Genomic DNA, 17,499 nt, shown 5'->3' on the forward strand with positions numbered 1-17,499 from the left:
CCTCTGTCGCGGACGGGGCTGGCATGCGGTGAGCACACTGAAACGTGCAGGACAGACGTGAGGCACAGCTGTTATTTCTTACCCATGTATGGCTTTGTTCCAGCTAATGCAGTTGCTCTTTCACCGTCCCTAATTATTGTTGCAATATTAAAATCTGTTAAGTGTGCATGACCTTAAATAAAGACACATTTTAAGAAGGAATTAATGGCAGCGCAGAACAGCGGCGACGCAGAGTCAGAATACATTTGCTTCATAAGCTTCTGCTCTGGGCAGCGTAGCACCAGATGGCCATGGCAGACCCTGAAGCTTTCCCAGGACCCCAGTCTGGCTGGGTCATTACATGGTCGCTAGCTTGGGGTCTTGTCTTTAAATCACCCTTGGAGCCAGCTGGTAACCTACACCAGCTCCAGCACTCAGTCAAACTGCTCCAGCCAGAACCTCCAGCCAGTGAAGAAGACAACAGGGAAACCCTACACTGAGGTAACGCCTTGGTCGCATTGATCCCAACCCTAGAACTGGTTTTGCTGATAGCCACTGAACCACGCCGACCCGCAAGCCCCAGAGCTGAAGCAGCACTGCTGCTCTGCACCAGCCACAGCAGAGCTGGGCACGTCGGTTCAATGGAATCAGAGCAACACCCCAAACCCTAAGCCTGTACGAAGAAATCATTAAGGTATTTCAAAAAGTGCTGGGACACCTTCTCTCTGTTTCTACTTTCTCTGTCATCAGGACTGAAAGTTAAAGTTCAGAAAAGGTCACTATTTCCAAGCCAGCCTGGCACAGAGAAAACCCACCCACTTGCCCTTCTGGAGGCTTCTTTCTGATCTCTATCTAGAAGGCAGCTACGAAAGTTACTCTCTGGCTGCCTTGTCCCGTCAAGTCTTCCTGTACGTCTCCTTTTTCCCACTTGTGTTTGGGCTTTAAACCCGCACTATTTTCTAAGGAACTTCCATGCCAAGTGCCAGCTTTGGTTTTGAGGAGGATAACCCGAATGATTTGGAGCCTGAGAGATTGTGTCTTTGTTTTAGAAGATCTACTGCTGGAACAGAGATCGTTATAGGATCTCCTCTGGTATTTATCCTGTGTAGGTCACTGAGACAATATCACCAATAGATGCCCTCAACAAGGTTCCTGAGCACCCTCCACCTGGCTCAGCCCAGCTCCATCCCCCAGGAGGACATCAGAACGACCCTGAGAGCATACGTGCAGATCACTCCCAAACTCAGCAAGTCAGCTCCTGTGCCTCGAGCCCCGCCACGCTGCCAGCACCAGAGAGGGACAAGGCAGAGCGTGGGCGAAGCGAGGCCGGGGTGACAAGGAGAAGGGCTGCCCGCGCTGCATCTTCCCTGGCACTGGTCCCTTCAACCAAGCACCCACCAGTTACCAGAGCGGTGCCTTTCCCACCCTTCTTCCAGATAAAAACATGTGCAGCATTCAAGGCTGTAAAGAATCTGTCCCTTGAATGAAGGAGGCAGACAAAGCAAGGTGGAGAGAGCCTACCTTGCTCATCAAGGAGGATGTTGTCTGGTTTTACGTCTCTGGAAAAAGAAGCAAGGTTACAGCAAGATGAAACCTCAGTCAGATCAAGGATGCAACTCAACAACAATAAAACAAAAATACCCTACCATGAGACAAGTCCCTTTATGATGGACTAGAAATACGCTTTCTTGGGCAACTGGGCAAAGAAGTGGGAGCATCTGACTTGTTCAGGCATCATTTCTAAGGAAAATTAATACCACGATACCGGGTCTATTTCTATGAAGCCTTTGCTGGCTTTGAAACCCGCCCTGGAAGGTACCATCAGCCCCCAGCACACTGCCAGGCTTCCTCCAAGCGACGGGGGAGCAGGACCAGCACGGGAGGGTGCCCAGGACTGGCTCTGCCGGTGGGGTTTAGTGCCAGCGGTTCCCTGACTCGAGGGCACCCGTGGCATTAAGCAAAGACAGCATCACCCACCCCAAACCAGCCACGGGCAGTGTGGTACACGGGCAGCTCCTGCCAGCTACCAACCACGAGTAAGAGCCCGCGTGCTCACCTGTGGATAATGTGCTGACTGCGGAGGTAGTCGAGAGCCAGAGCCATCTCACAGATGTACAGCCTGACCGTCTCTTCCGTAAACTGGACGTTCTGCTGCAGGTGGTAGCGCAGGTCGCCGCCGAGAAGCAAGTCCACCACCATGAACATGTCCTCCTCGTCCTGGAAGGAGTACCTGCGGGACCGGCCGCGCGTGAGCCGCCAGCCTGGGGCTCACAGGTGCCACAGAACCCGGTCAGGCTCCTCCCTCTCCTAATTACACTGTGAAAGCTTTTTAATTAAGCAAGCGCAGCTTCCTTTGAAGAGGTCAGTACCCTCATTAACCCCCCTCTCACCCTGCCACCGCCACCCCCGAGCAGAGCTGTGGGCAGAGCTGTGGGCAGAGCTCGGGGCTGTGCCAGCCACTCACTTCAGAGAAACTTCTCATTTTCAATTGTGAACAATCCTTAAAATATCTCTGCCCATCCTGAAAAAGAATTGGAAAACTCAAGCGCTAATTTAACCATAAAAACCAGAAAAAGGGATTTCTATTTACTGTAGAGTAAAACGCCTCTCTAAATGTGCAGTGGATCCGCAGGAGACTGACAGCAGCGAGGACACACTGCACAACAACCTGCAATTGTTATATTTGGCGACGGAATTTCTGAGGAAAGAGTATGTGGGATTGTGTAATACTATGAATCACACGCTCCTGCTCTCATCCTAAATGTGTGCTTATTCTAAAAGTACGAGCTGACAGGGGAAAATCTGCTAAGAAAGCAAGTTTTCTCAGGAATTTCATTATTTGTTGGAAAAAAATATTTGCAATTGCCAAAATGCTGAAAAAATAAGTATTAACTTATTTGGCTGCTCTGGAGTAACTGATCAACAAAAGGAATGTGAAGTATTATCAACTTTCATCACTTTGGGTACAAAAACTTTCTGATTTTTATAGAATCTTCCTGCCCACCAGCCTGGTGTGCATCCAACATTGCCGGCGAGGGAGGGGATGTCTGTGCCAGCGCTGCCCGAGGCAACCCAGGTCACACACACAGCAAGAGAAGGGACCACCCCTCCCTTCTCAGCCTGCGACCCTGCACTCAACAGGATACCAAGGGTCTTCCATCACCTCTCACAAATGTCACTCTTGCAGTCTGGGAATATAAGCCATGAGCTCCTCATTTCTGTCACCCTGCAACATGTCCTGTATTTGCTCGTGCCCCAGCTCCCTCTGGCAGTGCCCAGAGACGTGTGCTGGCACAGGATCAGTTTGTGGCATCGTTTGTTGACCACATTTGTTGACCATCGTTTGTTGACCATCGTTTGTTGACCATGTTTGTTGACCATCGTTTGTTGACCATGGCTGGTCAACCGTGGGGGAAGAGGATGGATGTTCCAATCCCTGCCCCACGTCGGGTGCTCCTTCCCAGGGCGGGCAAGGAGGGAGAGGACGGACCACCCCCACCACCCAGCAGAGGGTCCAGGACAGGGTCACAGGGCTGACCACTAAGGACTCACCCCAAAGTGACCAACGGCCTTAGGATATAATGCACTATTTTCTAAAACTTGTAAACTAACTTGTCGAGCAAAATTTGATAACGATACACCCGAGCTCTAAAGGAATATATTTTATTTGGCCAGTGAACGTGTTGCAAAGAACGTTTTTGCCCTTAGTTGTCCAACAAAAGGTCACGCACCTGAGAATCTGAAGAGATCTCATAACTCTTCCAGCAACAGGTCACTAAAAACAGTTACATTTCAAATTGCTCAATACTAACTTGATCGTGTGGGCACTGGCAAAAACTACCCTCATTACTGGGTAATGTTTTAGGGTGTAATTTTAAAAAAACTCCTCAAATCAGGCCGAAATCTAACAAATAGCTTTAGATGATATTGCTTTTGAAATGCATCCTGTATGGATGTCACCATTGTAGGGTTACATTGGCAGCAGGTCCCTTAGGAGGGACCTGAGAGTGGCACTTGCAAGAAGGTTGGTGAAAAACACCTGACAAACACACAAAGGCTTTTGGTGGAAAAAAAGCAGCTAAGCTGTTTCAAAATGTTGGGTGCCATAACATTTGGATATCTTCGTGCTACGTCTCCTGAACGCATCTCACGTTATCACGGCCTTCCATTGCAGCAGCTCATGGGGATGCTCCCATGGATGCCTGTGACCCCAGAGGATGGGGAGAACGTGGCTCCGTGAGCACCTGAGGGCGGGTGGCCCCGAAGGCAGCGGGAGGGGATGCTCACCAGAGGTTCACCAGGAACACGTGCTCGATCTCCTGCAGGATCTCCAGCTCTCTGAACACGTTGCGAACCTCGTCCCTTTCGATGCACTGCTGTTTGTTCATGTACTTCATGGCATACATCTTCTCGGTGTCTCTCTTCTGCACTATACACACCTAAAGCACCGCAGGATGGAGGGGAAAAAATGAGATTTAGTGAAACGTTCTGTGTCCTCATTTGCTGCTGCAGCTGGAGGAGACCCAGGTCGCTCGGCACCTCTGCCCTGCTATCAAACACCACGGACCCGTGGGCCGCCAGCCTCCAGCAGGTCAGTTTTAATCTCCCACGTACGTAGTTGTGCTCTGAAAGGCCAAAATAATCCCATTACCCATCCCCCAGCCTGGCACCGGCACTGCCACCGGGCTGGCGCGGGCTTCCAGCCGGCGTTGCCTTTGGCGCGCATCCCTCCATCCTCCTGGTACTACCGACACCTTAATTACCAACGTAACTATATTTAAAAGAGCTAATTAGTCATCAAGGTAACTATTGTTAAATGAAGTAATGAAATTTCTACATCTCTATAATTACGTCTGTTCTCTTTTAATTATCAGACATGCCCATGGTTACAACGTGCTGGACATATTTTCTTTGAAAAAGAAATGATTTGGCATTTTGGTCCTACAGCCGTCCCCTGGGCTGACCTGGGTGGCTTCAGGCCGCTCATCAGAGCAGGTAACGGGGGGGTCTGGGGGTGGCAGGAGGCACCGTAGGGAGACGGGAGCCGCCGAACCCTCCCGCACCTCTCAAACGCTGCCGTTAATAACCATTTGCGAGTGCTAACGGCGCACAATATCATATCATCAAGGACACACTACAGCGAGAAGGTGACAAAATAATAGGTGGTTATCATTAGCCTGATAAAAACAGCCCAATTAGCGACGCGCGCTGAAATTACGGGGACTGTTTTGCAGCCATCGTTACAATTAGCGTGATGACAGAAAATTATGTATTGAAATGACTCCAGGCACACGTCAGAGCTCACATTAAAGGGTCTCTTCTCGGGCAGCCTGGCCTGAGCAAGTGTCCTGGGGTCACACAGAATCAACCAGGTTGGAAGAGCCCTCTGGGATCATCGAGTCCAACCATTGCCCTGACACCACCATGGCAACTAGACCAGGGCACTAAGTGCCATGGCCAGGCTTTTCTTAAACCCCTCCAGAGATGGTGACTCCACCACCTCCCTGGGCAGCCCCTTCCAATGGCTAATGACCCTTGCTGAGAAGAAATGCTTCCTAATGTCCAACCTGACCCTCCCCTGGCCAAGCTCGAGGCTGTGTCCTCTTGTCCTAGCGCTGGTTGCCTGGGAGAAGAGGCCGACTCCCACTGCGCTACACCCTCCCTTCAGGTAGTTGTAGACTGCACTAAGGTCACCTCTGAGCCTCCTCTTCTCCAGGCTAAACACCCCCAGCTCCCTCAGCCGTTCCTCGTAGGTCAGACCCTCCAGACCCTTCACCAGCTTGGTCGCCCTCCCCTGGCTCTGGGACAGAGCCACACGTTGCCCAGAGGCAGGTGCTGGCAGAGCCCGACGTGGCTGGTGTGGGGAAACGTAAGGTAAAAGCCCTGCTTTGTGCCAGCTTAATGACAGCCATGAACTACCTACCACAATGCAAAGCACCCGCAGGATCACCCCCTGCCTAAAGCAGACTAAACTGGTTGTACATTTAACAAACCAGGCAAAAATAGCTTTACATTTTATAAATTCTTTGAGCAGAAAAGACCTACCAATATCCCTTTAAAACATGGTCATTGCCATATAACTTCTCTAAAAACAAGCCTTTGAATAACAGCCATCCAAGCACTGAGCAGCATTCCTTCCTGATGTCAGTTTATTTCACATTATGGCTAGAAGCTCATTAATTTCTAATTCTTTTTAGATTGTAACTTGCCATTTCTTAGCAGTTACTGCATTTTATATTTATGTCATTTGCTTCTTGTTTCCCTGCAGGGAAAATGGAAACCCAGTACAATAAATGACAAAACGATGAAAACTTCTTGTACTCTGTAATCATAATAAATAGTTTTCTGAAATGGAACGGCATCACCTACACACAAAGCAGTGCCAGCTACAGGCACACTGGAAATTTTTGTTCTCTGTTTTCTGGAAAAAAAAACACCAGCGTGGGTGTCGATGGCAATGTCCTCCTTCCAGGCAAGCTCCCGCCGCGGTGCTGCCCCACGGTGCGGCTCTGGTACCCCAGGTGTGCTCCGTGTGTACCCTATAACCACCCCAGCCATGGTTAATGTGTACATTAATGCAGCTCTTGGCAGGGATCTAATGCAAGGCGACCCAAGGTCAGGACCGGTGTCACAGAATCAATGAGGTTGGAAGAGCCCTCTGGGATCATCGAGTCCAACCATTGCCCAGACACCACCATGGCAACTAGACCAGGGCACTAAGGGCCATGTCCAGGCTTTTCTTAAACCCCTCCAGAGATGGTGACTCCACCACCTCCCTGGGCAGCCCCTTCCAATGCCTAATGACCCTTGCTGAGAAGAAATGCTTCCTAATGTCCAACCTGAACCTCCCCTGGCCAAGCTTGAGGCTGTGTCCTCTTGTCCAAGCGCTGGTTGCCTGGGAGAAGAGGCCGACTCCCACTCCACTACAACCTCCCTTCAGGTAGTTGTAGACTGCACTAAGGTCACCTCTGAGCCTCCTCTTCTCCAGGCTAAACACCCCCAGCTCCCTCAGCCGTTCCTCATAGGTCAGACCCTCCAGACCCTTCACCAGCTTGGTCGCCCTCCTCTGGACTTGCTCCAACACCTCAACATCTTTCTTGAAGTGCGGGGCCCAGAACTGGACACAGGATTCAAGGTGCCCCTCACCAGTGCCGAGTACAGAGGGACGATCCCTTCCCCAGACCGGCTGGCTACACTATTCCTAACAGAGGCCAGGATGCCATTGGCCTTCTTGGCCACCTGGGCACACTGCTGGCTCATGTTTAGCCGGCTGTCGATCAGCACCCCCAGGGCTCTTTCTAACCACTCTTCCCCCAGCCTGTAGGGCTGCATGGGGTTGTTGTGGCCCAAGTGTAAGACCCGGCACCTGTTCTTGTTGAACCTCCTGCCGTTGGTGTCAGTGCTGCCCAGCCAGGCTCGGACGCTTCGGTCCCCCGCCACAGGCAGGAACCCTTCGTAAAATGCCCCTGGTTACAGAAATACATCCCACGCCCAGAAACATCACTGCCCCAGCACCTATCTTTTCGTTTTTGTGCTTCTCCATCCATGCACCTGTTCCCGGGGAAGGAATAGACACCCACTTGGTAACAAGTCGGAGTGGTTTTGTAAATGAATCTCACTCCATTTCCAAGCCGATCTACAATGCGAAGCAACGCGAGAAAGCAGAAGAGACTACATTGTCCTCACGCTGCATAATGCGGTCCCTCGCCGCACAAAGGACATTTTCAGTGGTTAAATACAGCCATTAGAAAAAATTGTACGTAGCGCTGCCAGCTTTGGGAAGCAGAAGGCAGGCATCAGCTGGCAGCGTAGTGCTCAAGACATGGCACATAAAAGATTTAATGGAGTCCCACATACCCCGAACATTCAGCTGCTGCCAAGTGGTTTGTATCCAGCTGCCTTGGCTTTTATTGCATTAAAGGCATAAAGGGTTTGGAGCCGGCATTTGCGATTCAGGACATGAGATGTGCACTTAACATCTCCCAGCTCAGCCTCCCTTCACGGGGCCCCAGACAACGACGACGCCTGTATTGTCACCAGAGCTGGCAGCTTCTCCTCAGCAGAATCTGGGACAATCTCAGTCTTCACTCAACAGCCCCAGCTACTGTGCTGATTTAGAGGGGACTAACGAGGACCATTGACCTAGGTGACGCTAAAAAAGGAACGGGTGGGGAGAACTGACTCCTCACCTCTCTTTAAGGCAGGAGCTATCATTAAACACGCAGCACGTGAGCAGAAGTGTTCAGAGCTGCCTCTCCGCTTTGGGCACAAAGTTTGTTTCATCAGCCAGAGCAGAATCACAGAATCCCAGAATCAATGAGGTTGGAAGAGCCCTCTGGGATCATCGAGTCCAACCATTGCCCTGACACCACCATGGCAACTAGACCAGGGCACTAAGTGCCATGGCCAGGCTTTTCTTGAACACTTCCAGGGATGGTGACTCCACCACCTCCCTGGGCAGCCCCTTCCAATGGCTAATGACCCTTGCTGAGAAGAAATGCTGCCTAATGTCCAAACTGAACCTCCCCTGGCCAAGCTTGAGGCTGTGTCCTCTTGTCCTATCGCTGGTTGCCTGGGAGAAGAGGCCAACTCCCACTGCGCTACAACCTCCCTTCAGGTAGTTGTAGACTGCACTAAGGTCACCTCTGAGCCTCCTCTTCTCCAGGCTAAACACCCCCAGCTCCCTCAGCCGCTCCTCGTAGGTCAGACCCTCCAGACTCTTCACCAGCTTGGTCGCCCTCCTCTGGACTCGCTCCAACACCTCAGTCAAGGAGTCAGCCTGACGTCGTTTGACTTCCATGCAGACCACAACTTAAGGTTGACAAATGAAAAGAAAGAAAAAAAAAAAATATTGGGACTAAATAAGTGGAACGTAACTGAGGGACTTACTTACACTTTTGACCGGTTTGTCTTCTACTCCCACCCACAGCACGGCTGTGGTTTGCAGGGAGGAACCTTGCTCACTTGGTAGGAAGCATACGCTCCATTTACACTCTCACACAAACCTGACTTTAGGATAAAGCCTCAGCATAAACCTTATTCTGCAGGATCAAAGCACTCTCCGACATGCCGTGGATTAAGCACCAAAAGCAGAAACAATGTCTGTAACCTGCCAGGAATTATTTGGCTTCTCATGCCTCGGCATCACTCATTGAGCTGTTGCTTACAAGAGTTATTTCTATTTTCCACCCAACTGTGGTGTAAGCTGCCGTGGAAATAGAGAGCTGGGAGCTGGGTGCTTTCTGTGTCCAGGGGACTCGGACATTATGTCCTTTTTGGACTTTTTTTTGTTCTTGTTAATTCAGGACACTTTCCCCAATTGTCTGAATTTTCGCTGCTCCGTACACTTTTCAGTCCAACTCGCTCTCTCTCAGGCAGGCTTTGCCTTTCCTTCTCTAGAAGTCCAATAATGTTTTTCCTGCTGACTCTGAAGGAATCCAACGGGCTGAAATCCCCGCTCAGATGAAAGGTCATCTAATCATTTAATAGCATGTCCTGCCTTATCACAAACTAATTATAAAGGGCAGCACAATTTGTCTGGGCTCAAACAAAAGCAAGTAGTTTGCATTCTGGGCAGGATCTGCGGAGCTGATAAACACCAGAGATTGCTTGATCTTGGCTGCACAAAGATTATTTTTCCCTTCTGCAAATGCAGATGTCATCTTAAATGAAGGCAGGCACAATCCTGTCCTCCGCAGGACGTTACCATCACATGGGATGCAAATACCCACAGCTGGGCTCACCAGACCTTCCTTTGGCTTCTGAACTGCGAGCAGGAGGTTTCTTCTTGAATCTCTCTGTAGCTTCTGCCTTTGGAAGAGGAGACAGATGCGCTGAGATCCTCACGTACACAGACACGCTGTTGACTTCAGCTGAGAGCCATCGGGAAGTTTCAGTATACAAAGCTGGATTTCACTTTGGTTTTGGGACAGTCAAAGCTTGGCATTAGCAGGCACTACGCACCAACACCAAACACCTTAATCCTACACAACAGTGAGCCACGGCCGAACGTTGCTCTAGCTTACAGAAATGCTTATTTGGAGGGGTTGACCCTTGCCCACAGGTATTGACTTCTCCTCCAGCTCCTGCTGACTTCCCTTGGGTACTTACGTCTGGGCTCCCAACGTGGAAAACCCACAACACTCCAGTTAGATGTTGAAATGGTTAAAAAGCCTCTGTATTTCCCATTCTCCAGAGATGAAGAGCACTGCAGATGTAAGTGGTCTACAACTACCTGAAGGGAGGTTGTAGCGGAGTGGGAGTCGGCCTCTTCTCCCAGGCAACCAGCGATAGGACAAGAGGACACAGCCTCAAGTTTCACCAGGGGAGGGTCATGTTGGACATTAGGAAGCATTTCTTCTCAGAAAGTGTCATTAGACATTGGAAGGGGCTGCCCAGGGAGGTGGTGGAGTCACTATCTCTGGAGGGGTTTAAGAAAAGCCTGGACATGGCACTTAGTGCCATGGTCTAGTTGACACGGTGGTGTCAGGGCAATGGTTGGACTCGATGAGCCCAGAGGGCTCTGCCAACCTGGTTGATTCTGTGATTCTGTGATTCTGTGGTCATTTTGGAAGCGCTGTGACTCTGGGATGACACATTGATCCCTCCGGCAGTGCTGATTTGATCCCAGCAGCGCTCTCCAACCATTAACCACCCGGAGCAGCAGTTTTCAGGTCTCAGAAATAAGCCAGCCCCGATGAAGTCATGAGGAATTATCATGAGCAAAAGCACAACCTGAATCTGGCCCTAAGCTTTTACAAAGGAACTATCAGTCCCCACCGACGCCAACCACCTCCTGCGCTGGTGGCCTAGGACCAGGCACTGCCCGTGGCTGACAACAGCAGCACAGAAGATGTGAAGTGTTGGACAACACCCAGTCCAGCCCACAGTGCTTCTGCTGCGCAAGGTCAGGGAGACCCAGCAGTTGCCACACTTGCCGGGGCCACCAGCACGATGTCCCAGCGCCAGGCCCCACCAAGACGCAGGCTGGAGCCGGGGAGGACCCTGGTGGGACCACCAGCGGGGGTCATTCACCCCTCTCAGGCTACCGGGGCCAAATCCCTCCCCGTTTCCCCCAGTACCTATATAGCCACCATTTCACTTGCAAGGTTGAAGCTTGAAATGTAAAGCATGAACGTAAAACTGCCTGTGGCAGTCAACAGCGTCCGTAGGCTTTGGGACTGCTGGGAGAAAAGAGTCTCCACTACAGGGGACACCATGGCAGTAGCCTCGGGAAGGATGTCGAGGAAAGGGGAGATGTGCAGCTTCTGGAGCAGGAAGAGCTGGAAGTTCTTCCTTCTGAAGGACCAGAAGCAATAAGGAGGCACTGACCACGATGCACACACAGCTCAAGCCTTTGTGGGGAACTGAGTTCAGTTTTGATCACTAAATGTTACAGCAGAAATGAGGAGAAAAAGAGAAAGAGCTGGTAATTTGTGATAGAGCCACGTGAGCATGTGGTGGCTGCACCTCTGCTAAGAGCACTCCAACCCCAGGGAACGTCTGGGTTAAACACCAGTCACTCCAGTACAGCTGGAAACCACCCGCAGGCGCCCAGTGAGGGTGTGAGCCTTCGCAGACAGGCTGCAAAACCAGGGACAGCCAGTTCCTCCTTGCAGAGAAGAGCAAGAAGATTGTGCTTAGTGGTTTCTTGCAAACTAGAGTGAGTTTGTTGAGCAAATAGAGACCACAAAGCAGGGGCCTCCAGCCACCCGCGCCTCCGGGGCCCCTCTGCTTCGCCGTTTGAGGGCGGTTCTGCACCAAGAGCTGAAGCCAGAACCTCACTAATTATATTAAAAAAATTAAAATCCACTCTCAGCTGCTATCAGGAAAGTGACAAACAGGGATCGTGCTATTCTGAAGAGAAACGAAGGCGCTGGACATGGCCGCGGTGTCACGGTGCGCAGGAGGCCACACCAGCTACCCTGTCACTTAAAAGCAATCTTCGTATCCACTTTGTACTATGATGGCACTGGTGGTAATTGAAATACAATCTTTGCCTGGTAATTAGCATCTGCGTAACACTTGTAATTAAAAAGATAATATTAACTTGTTCTACATTTCTCACAAACGTTAAGGATAAAACCAGCTAATCAGCTTTTTATTTTTTTTAGGCATAGCCAAGATAGCAAAGCTTAAAGCTGCCTCCCAGGTGTATTTGCTGAGATACAATTAAAATATCAGGGGTTCATTAAGCACATGAACCACGGTGAGCAGCTGGATGAAGCTCTGCTGGAAGCATCTACCTACTTTCCACAGGCCAGTCCATGTCCCAGCTACTGCTTTGTGACAACCCACAGAAAACAGCACGTCCTACAAAGCCATAAAAGCACGTGAGATACGGGCAGTACCAGGTGTGAAATGCTGACAACCTCCGCCAAAAAATCACCTCAAATTTATCAAATCAGATTTACCTAATCAAAAGCATCCTCAAAAAGCCAACAGTCGTGCTGACTCTGACAAAAGCAATGACCTGGCAGCCGGGTCCTGGGCACATGACACCACTGCCCGGTTCTGCAGACGTTCTCCTCTCCCAACACCCGTCACGCTGGGAGCAGGACCGCAGAGTTACACACAACTTACCCATGATGCTGGGAGGAGGACCACAGAGTTACACACAACTTACCCGTGACGCTGGGAGCAGGACAATAGAGTTACACACAACTTACCCATGATGCTGGGAGGAGGACCGCAGGGTTACACACAACTTACCCGTGACGCTCACCCCACGCTCAGCGGGGACGCGTTACTATAATACTGTCTGATCCTGAATAAAAACATACTTTGAAGCAATTAAAAACCTTCATTGCTTGATTATGCAGCTTATTTAACCAGAACTTCGTTCGGGGACCAGCTTTGTCCCTGGCAGTGTTTTCCCCAACCATTATCTCGAGCACACAAAGCCCCGTTTAACAGAATGGGGCACCTGCAGCTCTGGTGCCGGCGCCAAGCTGCGCTGTGCCCCGCTGATGGACCAGGCTCGGTGACACCAAGGCGGGTGGCTGCTGGCCGTGGTGACATCGCTCCTCCGCCTCCCCACACCTCCCCATCTTTCAGCCGTGCCTCTGGACCGGATCGGGCCGAAGGTTGGCATGGCAAAGCCTCCCCGCATTTGGGTGCTCCTCGGTGGGGGTTCCTGGGGTCTTCAGCCCCAGCCCTTTCCCCTTCGATCAGCTGGTTGTGGTCCTCAAAACAACGGGTGCTCCCAGGTGTGACACTCACGTCGCTGCTCTGACCTGCTTCCACAACCGGTCCAGGTGAGATCATAGAATCACAGAATCACAGACTGGTTTGGGCTGGGAGGGACCTTAAAGCCCATCCAGTCCCAGCCCCCTGCCACAGGCAGGGACACCTTCCACCAGACCAGGTTGCTCCCAGCCCCATCCAACCTGGCCTTGAACACTGCCAGGGAGGGGGCAGCCACAGCTTCTCTGGGCAGCCTGGGCCAGGGTCTCACCACCCTCACAGCAAAGAATTTCTTCCTCAGATCTCATCTCAGTCTCCCCTCTTTCAGTTTAAAACCGTTCCCCCTCAAGCTGTCACTCCACGCCCTTGTAAAAAGCCCCTCTCCATTTTTCCTGTAGCCCCTTCAGGCACTGGAAGGTGCTAGAAGGTCTCCCCGGAGCCTTCTCTTCCCCAGGCTGAACAGCCCCAGCTCTCTCAGCCTGTCTCCAGAGCAGAGGGGCTCCAGCCCTCGGAGAATCTCCGTGGCCTCCTCTGGACTCGCTCCAACAGCTCCGTGTCCTTCTGTTGGGCCCCACAGCTGGACGCAGCACTGCAGGGGCGTCTCCCGAGAGCGGAGCAGAGGGGCAGAATCCCCTCCCTCGCCCTGCTGGCCACGCTGCTGGGGATGCAGCCCAGGACACGGTTAGCTGTGATGCTGACGCTCACAGACCGGGGGACACATGGTGCAAACAGGCACCTACTGCTGCTACTCCGCTGCCTTCTGCAAACACCCCCTGTCTTTGGGCTCCCGACGGGCACAGCAGCGGGCACGCCAGCTCCGTACGGCCCATCTCCACCCTCCATGGAGGGGCCCATGCTGCGCACACCCGCGGGGCTGCACCCGGGCACGGGCACCGGCCCCCAGAGACACCCAGCACTGCAGCAGCATTTCTGTGATTAACGCTTCCAGGCAGTTGGGGCCACTTCACAGCTACATCTCTAAGAATAACAGCGCGTATTTTAATAACACGGCCTCCCCTTCAGATGCAAAGGTCAAAACCAGAACCTATCTGCCCGGGTATAAAGCAAATTAAAAGGTGCAAAGTCACAGCGAATGGAAAATTACTGCAACCCCCAGGAGCCGTGCTGTGGTTACCAGCTCAACAAATCTGCCTGCACGTCCTGACGAGCTGATTCTGTTTTCTATTCCGAACGCCTTGCCACGGTTCACTCCTTAAGACATTTTTCATGTCGTCTTACGCCTTTCCTTTTTCCCTGCTGAAAAGCTACGCTTTATCACAAGACCGATGAAGGACTGGTTTGTCAGAACACCATAAATGATTAAAATCTCTTTAATTCAGCACTGCCGTTTGCTACAGCCAAGTTGTAACAGGAGCTGAGGAAACTTTTATTCCCAGCAAGCGTGTCGGTGTTCTCAGGTCGTGTTAACACTTCCATTAAAAACCCCTTTCTCAGTGGCTTATGCTGGAGACGAAAACCTCTCCTGACCTACAATGAAAACTGCCGCTCCAGATCACACCTCAGCGCACCACATACCAGTAACACCTCAAGAACGTGTTCATGTCCTCATCACAGACCTCCTCGAGGCTCCCCAGACCCGTATGGGTTTGTACCACCCACGAGCGTGGCCAGCCCTCTGCGTGCCAGGACAGCAAAGCCCAGCTCATGGGTACAGCTGGGAGCGTGCTCAAAACACACCCAAAACTAGGCTTGCACCTACTTCATTTTTTTTTCAGAATCAACCTTATTTCTGTCTTGGTGTTGACACAAATGGCACAGAAACAGCACACTGACACTACGTCAGGAGAAACTCTCCTGACTGGCATCTCTAGCTGGCATCTACCACGGAATATTTTCCAATTTTCCTGCAAGAATTCACGAGGGGGGTGCAGAATGTTATCTACATGCCCTGAATCCTATGATTTAAAGCCATTCTAGGTGGTTGGGATTAAGCACTCCCTTTTAATGTCACGCTGAGAAAATAACATCTCGCCAGACATTAAGCAGATGTTTCTATAATCGAGTTTTGGATATGGGTGATTACGTGACTTGCAGCTCCAAAAAACGTGCAGATTTCACCTCCTGAAAGACATTAATCCCAATAAACAAGGAAAAACTAGTGACAGCGTATAAACCCAAGAAACAAAATATTTTAATACTTAAAGAAGAATCATGAAAAATCAGACCAACCTGCAGAAATCCCTGAAGACACCATGACCCGTCTTCTTCCTGCCTTTTGGATGGATCCAAACCTGGATCCACCGTTTACTCCAGCTCAGAAGCACTCCACGGATTTACACAAGGATCTGCACCCCTGTATGCAGCTACAGGTAACAAGTCTTCTTGTGGAAAGTACATGTTCCTATGGTTGAGGAACGTTTTGAGTTAAGTCTTGTATTTGGAGTCATTACGGCCATGATTACACCCTGTGATGTTTTATACGCTGGTCGAAGAAGCAGACAAAACCATTTTTTTAGTTATGTATTTGATGAAACTTGGGAACAGAGAGAAATCTAATAATTTCCAATGAAGAATGGAGGCCTTTATTTAATCTCTGAACGTAAATGAATGTTGAAGCTTTTCCTGATCCCAAGGCAAGAACACTCACGGTGCTATTGCGAAAAACCTCATCACTCATCTTGAAGTGCAATGGCATTGAGAGCGATGTGACCGAACGTCTTCGCCTCTGTGCTGCTGCCACTACGTGCCTCCCAGGCACCAAAGTTCCCATTCTGTGCTGAAGTAAATAAATACAGGTATAACTTTTCAACTAAGAAAGAAGGGGATGCTCGTGTTTCACAGTGCAAAAACCCTCAGGAGGAATTTAATGCCACTTGCAGCCAAGTGCTTGATTTTTCATTGGTAGAAGCTTGCTTCATCGCCAAACTGCTACAAAGGGATCTGCTCTGGTAGACATCTCCTCACTGAAGGTCCTCTGTGCTGTAAGACCTTGTTTTTCAGCACCAGGGCCAAAGTATGGCAAAGAAACCGTAAGAGCTCTCACACCGCAGCCGCTTGTACCTAAGATGCCACCAAATTGTGAAGTGACTCCCAACACAAAGGTAAGCAAAGCTCACTTCTGTTCACTAAAAACAGCGAATATGCCAGAGCTGTGAAAACCTCCCAGACTTCAACATCAGCTGTTGGGTCTGTCAGTCAGAAACCAGAGTAACTGTAAACACTTGCTACTTGACAGCAAGTACCTCTGTGCACATACTGTGCGTGTTGCACACAGCATTAATTCCTCCATCAACCACAGCACCCCTCTCCAGGTGTAAAGTCAGTACCTTGGCTGGATGGAAGTCTGGCCAGATTATAGTCCCTCTGTTCAGATTTGCTTTTCAACACTGCATTAAAATCCCCAGTATCTTTCCCTTGGGAAAAAGGGCCGTTCAAACCTAGACCTTGTAGGACCTGACCAAACGTAGCTTTATCTTCCCTTTGCCCTACGCGCCCAACACTCCACACAAAGCATTTGGAGGGACACCAACAGCGACCATACTAAGGAACTATCACAGTATACAAACAGCAGAAGTGTCAGTGAGAAAATATCGTCTTGGAAGGGAGAGGATTAATGATAATTTGTGGTTAAGACCAACGTAGCATGCCCAGCACAACTCTACTGATGAATTTCATTGTGACCATTGTTGACCTTTCCTTTAGAAAAAGCAAGAATGTTATGGCAGCTCCTCAAGGAGATGTCTCCTCCAACTGCAGCATCGACCTCCACACGTGCAGGAACTCAAGGTACAAAATATACCGAGTCCCTTCTCCACAAGGAATCTCTTGCAATTCTTCTAGCAATCGATTTCTGTCACGGCTGGCTGGAGAGAGCTGAGTCTCCTGAAAGTGACAGCTGTAGAGGCTGGGGAGATGGAGGTCCCTTCCAGATGGGGGGCACAGGGGCTGTGTGTGTGCCTGGACATGGACAAACCTCCCACTCCTCCTGGCTGGTCTCCTTCCTCCGTCACTGCGGCCACCCCACCAGCTGAGCCCGAGCAGATGGGTCACCAGCAGACAAGGGGCTGCCTCCAGCCTGTTCCCCAGGAGCCACAGCATTGCTTCACACATCTTTCTGTCAAACCTACCCAACAGCACTGAATTATATTGTATTACCAAAACGAATAAACGTGCTTCAAGCACTCAACAGCAGAGACGAGGCTCTTCCTACTGCATCTCTCCCATTAGGCATCTACGGAGCTTTCACGCTCCACTTACTAATGCTGCTGAGTCATTCACCATGGCTCAGGTGGCCCACCATCACACATGTCTCCATGAACATCAGACAGCACTTACTGCGCTGAGCCAGCGCTGGGACTTCAGCCTGGCCGCCCA

At 50.7% G+C, this 17,499-nt stretch overlaps 1 protein-coding gene across 5 annotated transcripts in view; it reads right to left on the bottom strand.

The window, feature by feature from the left end:
- STK32C (serine/threonine kinase 32C) overlaps positions 1 to 17,499 on the bottom strand; it is a 70,647-nt gene that overhangs the window by 11,204 nt on the left and 41,944 nt on the right. For 4 of the 5 annotated variants that reach the window (XM_068399048.1, XM_068399046.1, XM_068399045.1 and 1 more), the window contains 4 exons: positions 4,267 to 4,418; positions 2,036 to 2,209; positions 1,501 to 1,538; positions 83 to 172 (listed from right to left, as the gene is read on the bottom strand). In XM_068399048.1, the coding sequence (XP_068255149.1) occupies positions 83 to 172; positions 1,501 to 1,538; positions 2,036 to 2,209; positions 4,267 to 4,418 (454 nt within the window). The remainder of the gene's footprint in view (positions 1 to 82; positions 173 to 1,500; positions 1,539 to 2,035; positions 2,210 to 4,266; positions 4,419 to 17,499) is intronic. The other variant, XM_068399049.1, reaches the window with a different exon arrangement.

Source organism: Nyctibius grandis, chromosome 4 (genome assembly GCF_013368605.1).
Source record: "Nyctibius grandis isolate bNycGra1 chromosome 4, bNycGra1.pri, whole genome shotgun sequence".
NCBI classification, from domain to species: Eukaryota; Metazoa; Chordata; class Aves; order Nyctibiiformes; family Nyctibiidae; genus Nyctibius; species Nyctibius grandis.